Source organism: Hyla sarda, chromosome 1 (genome assembly GCF_029499605.1).
Source record: "Hyla sarda isolate aHylSar1 chromosome 1, aHylSar1.hap1, whole genome shotgun sequence".
In the NCBI taxonomy this organism is placed as follows: domain Eukaryota; kingdom Metazoa; phylum Chordata; class Amphibia; order Anura; family Hylidae; genus Hyla; species Hyla sarda.
The window spans coordinates 603,035,183-603,045,847 of NC_079189.1; the positions used below are offsets into that span (position 1 = coordinate 603,035,183).

Below are 10,665 nucleotides of genomic sequence, written 5' to 3' on the forward strand. Positions count from 1 at the left end.
TACAGCTCTACTGTGTACACATACAGCTCAGCTACATGTACATTACACATATACAGCTCTACTGTGTACACATACAGCTCAGCTACATGCACATTACACATATACAGCACTACTGTGTACACATACAGCTCAGCTACATGCACATTACACATATACAGCTCTACTGTGTACACATACAGCTCAGCTACATGCACATTACACATATACAGCTCTACTGTGTACACATACAGCTCAGCTACATGCACATTACACATATACAGCTCTACTGTGTACACATACAGCTCAGCTACATGTACATTACACATATACAGCTCTACTGTGTACACATACAGCTCAGCTACATGCACATTACACATATACAGCTCTACTGTGTACACATACAGCTCAGCTACATGCACATTACACATGTACAGCTCTACTGTGTACACATACAGCTCAGCTACATGTACATTACACATATACAGCTCTACTGTGTACACATACAGCTCAACTACATGTACATTACACATATACAGCTCTACTGTGTACACATACAGCTCAGCTACATGCACATTACACATATACAGCTCTACTGTGTACACATACAGCTCAGCTACATGTACATTACACACATACAGCTCTACTGTGTACACATACAGCTCAGCTACATGCACATTACACATATACAGCTCTACTGTGTACACATACAGCTCAGCTACATGTACATTACACATATACAGCTCTACTGTGTACACATACAGCTCAGCTACATGCACATTACACATATACAGCTCTACTGTGTACACATACAGCTCAGCTACATGTACATTACACATATACAGCTCTACTGTGTACACATACAGCTCAGCTACATGTACATTACACATATACAGCTCTACTGTGTACACATACAGCTCAGCTACATGCACATTACACATATACAGCTCTACTGTGTACACATACAGCTCAGCTACATGCACATTACACATATACAGCTCTACTGTGTACATATACAGCTCAGCTACATGCACATTACACACAGCTCTGCTGCAGACATATATAACACACACATACACAGCTCTGCACCACGCACATCACACACACACAGCTCTGCTGCATACACATAACTTCAGCTCATCCAGCAGCGATCACAACCAGCACAGCAGAGTCCTGCATACACTGAGCAGATGAGCCTAGAGCAGCAGCCCCTGATCATGTGACTCCTCCTCCTCTTTCTCCATGTGACTGATCACATGACTGTGACATCATGGCAGGTGGTGTAAGCACAGGGTAAGTACACGGCTCTGTACAGGCTGCAGGTGGAGGTATGTAGTGTATATGTGAAGTGTTGTTCATTTTGTGTCTGTATCTATTGCAGGTCTAAACCTTGTGGTATATAGAGATTAGTGTAAGACAGTGTTTTCCAACCAGGGTGCCTCCAGCTGTTGCAAAACTACTACTCTCAGCATGCCCGGACAGCCTTCGGCTGTCCGGGCATGCTGGGAGTTGTAGTTTTGCTACAGCTCGGGATACACTGGTGTAGGGAAAGACAAAAGTAAATAACCAAGTAGGGGATTGGCATCTGCCATATAGCGGCGAGTACTATCTGTATTTTTTTAAATAACGTGTGCACACTCTGCCAATGTGAGCGTGCATACAATAGATATCAGCAAACAAGTCTAAGAGCCATGAAAGGGGAACGGCGGTACTGAACTTGTTATCCCCTAGTCACAGGATAGGGGATAAGTGTCTGATTGCGGGGTGTCTGACGGCTGGGACTCCTCCCACAATCTCTTGTTTGGCGCTCCCCGCCGTTGTACGAGTACAATGCTCCTGTATCTCTGGCGTTTCTTGTGACCGGAGCTGCAGTGATCGACACCCACCCTCTATGTATCTCTATGGGAGAGCCGTAGATACACATAGAGGCAATTAAAGGGGTTAATTACCATAAAGTGATTTTAGTAATTAGGTGCCAAACAGTAATGGACGTACTTGTCTTGTCCACCATAACGCTGCTACTTCCTTTTTGTGAAATGGTTAATTTAGTCCCGTCCTACTACAAGTCCCATGATTTCTTGTTTGTAAGTGTGAGGTCACTTCCCTCCACCCCACCCATTACAGCTTACCTGAGCTCCCTTCAATGCGGTAGACCAGTGTTTTCTGAGCAGGGTGCCTCCAGCTTTTGCAAAACTACAATTCCTTGCAAAATGATCTTCCTCCCAGCCAGTGGTCGCTCCACCCATTAGCGCACAGACAGGCTCCCTGTGATCACCTGACTACTTATGGTGCGGCCATTGCCCCTGTGTACACACCGCCCTGTGATGTGACTGTATGTCTATGGGGGGAGGGTAAGATCTTCAATATAAGCTCACCCCCAACTTAAACGTTCCCCTGTCTATATACTCACCTTCCACCTAAACCAAAAATCCCTACTCCACAGCTAAGACCCTTCCCACAAAACACCTTCCTAGGCTGTATGGAGATACTGACCATGTGGTGTCCGCCATCTTATCTCTCCTCTGACCTGAGTCCTAAGGTCGTGTTTATATGGGATTTTACACTGGATCCTCTTCTTCCCTTCAGGTTTCTCCAACCCAGGATCCTCTGCTGATATCTTCTATATAAGAGAAGTTTCCTGATCAACCATGGAGAGAGACAGGAACAAGATGGCCGACAGGATAATAGACCTCACCCTAGAGATACTCTTCCGGATTACTGGAGAGGTGAGGGATTCTGGGAGTGATGTCACATGACCTCATTCTTATCTATGTAATAACAGATGGATATGACTGGAGAGGTGAGGGATTCTGGGAGTGATGTCACATGACCTCATTCTTATCTATGTAATAACAGATGGATATGACTGGAGAGGTGAGGGATTCTGGGAGTGATGTCACATGACCTCATTCTTATCTATGGAATAACAGATGGATATGACTGGAGAGGTGAGGGATTCTGGGAGTGATGTCACATGACCTCATTCTTATCTATGGAATAACAGATGGATATGACTGGAGAGGTGAGGGATTCTGGGAGTGATGTCACATGACCTCATTCTTATCTCTGTAATAACAGATGGATATGACTGGAGAGGTGAGGGATTCTGGGAGTGATGTCACATGACCTCATTCTTATCTATGTAATAACAGATGGATATGACTGGAGAGGTGAGGGATTCTGGGAGTGATGTCACATGACCTCATTCTTATCTATGTAATAACAGATGGATATGACTGGAGAGGTGAGGGATTCTGGGAATGTATGTAGTGATATTAATGTGTCTCTCCATACACAGGATTACACAGTAGTGAAGAAGTCCTCTAGTGGGCGCTGTCGGGCCCCTGTGTGTGAAGGATGGGGAAGAACCCTGAGCCCAATCCCGGGGCCCCCACCTCACTCCCTGATACATGAGGAAATGGATGAACAGAAGATCCTAGAACTGATCAACAAGATGATGGAGCTGCTGACTGGAGAGGTGACCCTGCTGGGACATTATACAGTAATGGGGGGGTCTGGTGATGACTGGAGAGGTGACCCTGCTGGGAATGCTGGGACATTATACAGTAATGGAGGGGTCTGGTGATGACTGGAGAGGTGACCCTGCTGGGAATGCTGGGACATTATACAGTAATGGAGGGGTCTGGTGATGACTGGAGAGGTGACACTGCTGGGAATGCTGGGACATTATACAGTAATGGAGGGGTCTGGTGATGACTGGAGAGGTGACACTGCTGGGAATGCTGGGACATTATACAGTAATGGAGGAGTCTGGTGATGACTGGAGAGGTGACACTGCTGGGACATTATACAGTAATGGGGGGGTCTGGTGATGACTGGAGAGGTGACACTGCTGGGAATGCTGGGACATTATACAGTAATGGAGGGGTCTGGTGATGACTGGAGAGGTGACACTGCTGGGAATGCTGGGACATTATACAGTAATGGAGGGGTCTGGTGATGACTGGAGAGGTGACACTGCTGGGAATGCTGGGACATTATACAGTAATGGAGGGGTCTGGTGATGACTGGAGAGGTGACACTGCTGGGACATTATACAGTAATGGAGGGGTCTGGTGATGACTGGAGAGGTGACACTGCTGGGACATTATACAGTAATGGAGGGGTCTGGTGATGACTGGAGAGGTGACACTGCTGGGAATGCTGGGACATTATACAGTAATGGAGGGGTCTGGTGATGACTGGAGAGGTGACACTGCTGGGAATGCTGGGACATTATACAGTAATGGAGGGGTCTGGTGATGACTGGAGAGGTGACACTGCTGGGACATTATACAGTAATGGAGGGGTCTGGTGATGACTGTAGAGGTGACACTGCTGGGAATGCTGGGACATTATACAGTAATGGAGGGGTCTGGTGATGACTGGAGAGGTGACACTGCTGGGAATGCTGGGACATTATACTGTAATGGAGGGGTCTGGTGATGACTGGAGAGGTGACACTGCTGGGAATGCTGGGACATTATACAGTAATGGAGGGGTCTGGTGATGACTGGAGAGGTGACACTGCTGGGAATGCTGGGACATTATACAGTAATGGAGGGGTCTGGTGATGACTGGAGAGGTGACACTGCTGGGAATGCTGGGACATTATACAGTAACACCACTGGAGGGGTCGGGGTGATGACTGTATCATTGTGTGTCAGGTTCCTATAAGGTGTCAGGACGTGGCGGTCTATTTCTCCATGGAGGAGTGGGAGTATGTAGAAGAACACAAGGATCAGTACAAGGATCAGGTCCTGATGGAGGATCAGTGGCCCCTCACATCACCAGGTAATAGTGTAAATTCAGTTATTCACCAATTAAGATATGCTAGGCCAGGGCCATACACGGAATCACTCTCAGGAACACTATTGGAGATCAGAGACCAAGCAAAGGCAGAGACAGACTGAACTGTTGCAGTTGAAATAGCCAGGACCCAGAAGGGAAGTTGCTGGTGGATTATCAGGTTTACAGACAATTGAGGAGCTTCTCCTTAATATCAGGTGAGGTGTTGCTGTCTACTGAGAAGCAAGTGGTGGAGCGGTGGAAAATTAAGGGCCATAACTTTATTTTTTATTCAGGTATATGAGGGCTTCCTTTTATTTCATAGAACTATGTTGCGGTTCTTATAATTTCTTATAATTCCTTGATTACCATGTATTACTAGTGATCAACCAATTTATTTAGAAATAATTTGTTCAGAATTTTACAAAAACTAGTGTTGTGCTGAGGAAAACAGACAGTATTCTCACACTACCCCTTTATGGCTGCTTAATGTCTCTGGCCCGTAGGAGTTATGTAGCCATACTATGCATTGCCATTTAAAGGGGTACTCGGTTGGAAAACATTGTTTTTTGATCAACTGGTGCCAGAAAGCTAAACAGATTTGTAAATGACTTCTATTTAAAAATCTTCATCCTTCCAGCACTTATCAGCTGCTGTATAATACAGAGGAAGTTCTTTTCTTTTTGAATTTCTTTCCGGTCTGACCACAGTGCTCTCTGCTGACACCTCTGTCCAATTTAGGAACTGTCCAGAGTAGGAGCAAATCCCCATAGCAAACCTATCCTGCTCTTGACAGTTCCTGACGTGGACAGAGGTGTCAGCACTGTGGTCAGACAGAAAGGAAATTCAAAAGAAAAGAACTTCCTGTGGAGCATACAGCAGCTGATAAGTACTGTAAGGATTAGGATTTTTAACTGAAAGTAATTTTCAAATCTGTTTAACTTTCTGGTACCAGTTAATTAAAAAAAAAATATTTTCCAACAGAGTACCCCTTTAATTCCTTGTAGTCACTGAGCAATTCAGCACTTTTTTATGGGATTTACTCTGATTTGTCCCAAGCAGCCAATTGGTTAAATTTGGAATCGGGATAGGCAGAAAAGTGTCATGTGACACTCTGAGACTCCTATAAATGGGTTGTGGGTTCGCAAGCAAATGCCTGAAATTAAAGAAGCCCCATGATATTACATATACTGTATGTATGTAATGTTCTATTACTCAAAAATAATATAATCTGTTTTATCCTTGGCAGATGACTGTACCGGGAGATCAGAGGAGAATCTTATATCTTCATATTATAAAGCAGATGATGATATCACACAAGATACATATGAAGAACATTCCATTATCCCAGATACACCCTCAGCCCTTCACAGCCAAGATCTCTCATCTCATCCTGTTATACCCGTCCTGTCTTCTGATCCATCAGAAACTATTATACAAAATAAAAGTTACATAAGGGATGTTGCACAAAAAGCTCATAGAAAAGAAAAACTATTTTCATGTTCAGAATGTGGGAAATGTTTTACATTGAAATCAGATCTCGTCAGACATCAGATAATTCACACAGGAAAAAAGCCTTTTCCATGCACAGAATGTGGGAAATATTTCACTTTGAAATCAACTCTTATTGAGCATCAGAGAACTCACACGGGAGAGAAGCCATTCTCATGCCTAAAATGTGGAAAATGTTTTACTCAGAATTCAGCCCTTTTTAAACATCAGAAAACTCACACAGGGGAGAAGCCGTATTCATGCCCAGAATGTGGGAAATGTTTTACCTGGAAGTCCGATGTTGTGAGACATCAGGTAATCCACACAGGAGAGAAGCCATTTTTATGTCCAGAATGTGGGAAATCTTTTATTCAAAAATCAGATCTTGTAAACCATCAGAGAACTCACACAGGGGAGAAGCCATTTCCATGTTCAGAGTGTGGGAAATGTTTTAATCAAAAATCAAAGCTTGTGGAACATCAGAAAATCCACAAAGGGGAGAAACTTTTTTCATGCCCAGAATGTGACAAATGTTTCACTCTGAGATCTTACCTCGTTGGGCATCAAAGAATTCACACGGGGGATAAGCCATTTTCATGTTCCATATGTGGAAAGTCATTTAACCAAAAGTCAACGCTAACGGCGCATCAAAGAACTCACACAAGAAAAATATGTCCGTAACCAGAACGTGGGAGAAATTTTACCCACAAATCACATCTTAAAAGAGCACGTCCCTCAGATTGAAATCACACACACATATATAGTCATGGCCGTAAATGTTGGCACCCCTGAAATGTTTCAAGAAAATGAAGTATTTATCACAGAAAAGGATTGCAGTAACACATGTTTATGCCCTTTGTGTGTATTGGAACTAAACCAAAAAAGGGAGGAAATAAAGCAAATTGAACAGAGAAGAAGAGAACTGTCTGAGGACTCGAGAACCAAAAATCTCAAGGTTACAAGTCCATCTCCAGAGATCTAGATTTGGCCACATTACGCAACATTATCAAGAAGTTTACAACCCCCCATGGCACTATAGCTAGTCTCCCTGGGCGTGGAAAGAAGAGAAGAACTGATGAAAGGTGTCAACTAGGGGTGTGAATCGCCAAGAATTTGGCGATTCGATTCGAATCGCGATACCAGTGTGGCGATTCGATATATCCCGATATATCGCGATACAGTCTAGGTGACAATACATCGCGATATATCCGGATACATCGCCCACCTGGGAGCATTCATAGATCCCAATAGACGCTGCTGTCAGCTTTGACAGCGGCGATCTAGTACTCCGGTGCTCACTTTTCTCATGTTATCCCGTCCGGGCTGCAAAATAAAAGAAAACGCACTTTATCTTACCTGCCAACGAGCCCGCGGAGCTCCGGTACACTCCGGTACAGGTGTTCGGTCCCCGGGCTGTATTCTTCTTACTTCCTGTTAGTCCGGCACGTCACATGGAGCTTCAGCCTATCACCAGCGGAGGCGGGACATCGCTGCGGCCAGTGATAGGCTGAAGCTCCGTGTGACATGCCGGGCTAACAGGAAGTAAGAAGAATACAGCCCGGGGACCGAACACCTGTACCGGAGCTCCGGGGGCTCGTTGGCAGGTAAGAGAAAGTGCGTTTTCTTTTATTTTGCAGCCCGGACGGGATAACATGAGAAAAGTGTGCACCAGAGTACTCCTTTAATAGCCAGCCGCGGCGATCGCCGCATGCTGGCTATTAGCGGCGGCCCCCGGCTACTGAAATCAGCCGGGGGTCGCATAGTACGGAGCGGGCACGAGTCGGAGCCCGCTCCATACACCCAGAGCGCCACCGTGTCAGATCCGGCCCTGCCCGGCTCCACAAATGTGGAACTTTTATCTCCTGATGCCCAGGACAGGACATGCTGTTCCAGGCGTCAGGAGATAAAAATTCCACATCCCTAAAAGAATCGATTCAAAAATATTTTGAATCGATTCAGTATCGGCAAATGAAAAAATCGCGATTATCGCGAGAATCGATTTTTTTCTTACATCCCTAGTGTCAACGCAGGATAGTCCGGATGGTAGATAAGCAGCCCCAAACAAGTTCCAAAGATATTCAAGCTGTCCTGCAGGCTCAGGGAGCATCAGTGTCAGTGCAAACTATCCGTCGACATTTAAATGAAATGAGACGTTATGGCAGGAGACCCAGGAGGACCCCACTATGGAGGAGACCCAGGAGGACCCCACTGCTGACACAGAGACATAAAAAAGCAAGACTACATTTTGCCAAAATGAACTTGAGTAACCAAAATCCTTCTGGGAAAACGTCATGTGGACAGATGAGGCCAAAATAGAGCTTTTTGGTAAAGCACATCATTCTACTGTTTACCGAAAAACGGAGTGAGGCCTACAAAGAAAAGAACACAGAACCTACAGTGGAATATGGTGGAGGTTCAATGATGTTTTGGGTTGTTTTGCTGCCTCTGGCACTGGGGGCCTTGAATGGATTTTGGGTCGCACTGTACAGCCCATTGTGAGAAAGCTGGGTTTGCGTCCGAGATCTTGGGTCTTCCAGCAGGACAATGACCTCAAAACATAAGTCAAAAAGCACCCAGAAATGGCAACAAAGCGCTGGAGAGTTCTGAAGTGGCAGCAATGAGTCCAGATCTAAATCCCATTGAACACCTGTGGAGAGATCTCAAAATTGCTGTTGGGAAAAGGCGCCTTCCAATAAGAGACCTGGAGAAGTTTGCAAAGGAAGAGTGGTCCAACATTCCGGCTGAGAGGTGTAAGAAGCTTATTGATGGTTATAGGAAGCGACTGATTTCAGTTATTTTTTCCAAAGGGTGTGCAACCAAATATTAAGTTAAGGATGCCAATAATTTTGTCCAGACCATTTTTGCAGTTTGGTGACATTATGTACATTAATATTTTTTTCCCTCCTTTTTTGGTTTAGTTCCAATACACACAAAGGGAATAAACATGTGTATAGCAAAACATGTGTTACTGCAATCCTTTTCTGTGAGAAATACTTCATTTTATTGAAAAAGTTCAGGGGTGCCAACATTTACGGCCATGACTGTACAAATATTTATTAACTTTTTTTTTTACTTTCATGTATTTCAGCGGTACTGTGCAATTAAAATGAAATACCAGATCTTGGCCTGCTGTAGCAACAATGATAAAGAGATGAACGGACGAGCAGACTAGGGCTTTGTTCGTATACATAGGTCGCTGATGGATCCAAGGGTATTACCGACAACAACCAAACCCCTTGAGGGTAGCCCCCACCCCTGTGGGAAAAAAGACTGTTAAAGGGGTACTCCGCTGCTCATCGTTTGGAACAACTTGTTCCGAACGCTGGAGCCGGGAGCTCGTGACGTCATAGCCACGCCCCATCATGACGTCACACCACACCCCCTCAATGCAAGTCTATGGGAGGGGGTGTGACGGCTGTCACGCTCCCTCCCATAGACTTGCATTGAGGGGGCAGGGCTATGACATCACGAGCTCCAGGCTCCAGCGTTCGGAACAGCTTGTTCCAAACCTGAGCAGTGGAGTACCCCTTTAACTAAAGACCATCCCTTTTGAAATTTTATTTTTATTAGTATTTTTAAAACAAGAGGAAATCAACAACTAAATATAGAATTTTAGTGTACTAGGTGTAATGTATATTCTTGCCCACTAGGTGGTGCTACAGTACTATCCAGCTCCTAATACAGCTCTGCTTGCATTAGTACTGTTTATATTAGCAATAGGAGCTTTATAATAGCTCCACCTAGTGTGCAAGAAAAAAACATTATACCCAGTACACTGATCATTTAAAAATTCTATATTTGGTTGTTGGGGATTTCCTCTTGTTTTAAAAATACTAATAAAAAGAAAGTTTTAAGAATGTGGGAAATGTTGAGAGACATCAGGTAATCCACACAGAAGATAAGCCATTTTTATGTTCAGAATGTGGGAAATCTTTTATTCAAAAATCAGATTAGTTAAGGGTCTTTTTCACCATGGGGATGGGGGGGGGGGGGGGGTGTTAATCAATGGAACTCTGCTGCAGCAAAATTCTGCTCGGAAAGTCTTCCGTGTGAGCATAGCCTAGTGCTTTAAAGGGGGTACTCGGGTGGAAAACTTTTTTTTTTTTTTTTAAATCAACTGGTGCCAGAAAGTTAAACAGATTTGTAAATTACTTCTATTAAAAAATCTTAATCCTTCCAGTATTTATTAGCTGCTGAATACTACAGAGGAAATTATTTTCTTTTTGGAACACAGAGCTCTCTGCTGACATCTCTGTCCATTTTAGGAACTGTCCAGAGCAGCATATGTTTGCTATGGGGATTTTCTCCTACTCTGGACAGTTCCTAAAATGGACAGAGGTGGCAGCAGAGAGCACTGTGCTCGTGATGTCAGCAGAGAGCTCTGTGTTCCAAAAAGAAAAGAATTTCCTC

General features: G+C 44.4%; 1 protein-coding gene across 1 annotated transcript; it reads left to right on the forward strand.

Annotated features, from left to right (window-relative positions):
* The first annotated feature begins 1,259 nt into the window (after window positions 1-1,259).
* LOC130297238 (oocyte zinc finger protein XlCOF6.1-like) lies at window positions 1,260-7,576 on the forward strand. The gene is made up of 4 exons (XM_056549463.1): window positions 1,260-2,702; window positions 3,275-3,454; window positions 4,644-4,770; window positions 6,014-7,576. The coding sequence occupies exons 1-4, from the start codon at window positions 2,625-2,627 to the stop codon at window positions 6,934-6,936; spliced, it is 1,308 nt and encodes a 435-aa protein (XP_056405438.1). The 5' UTR covers window positions 1,260-2,624; the 3' UTR covers window positions 6,937-7,576.
* Window positions 7,577-10,665: the final 3,089 nt, after the last annotated feature.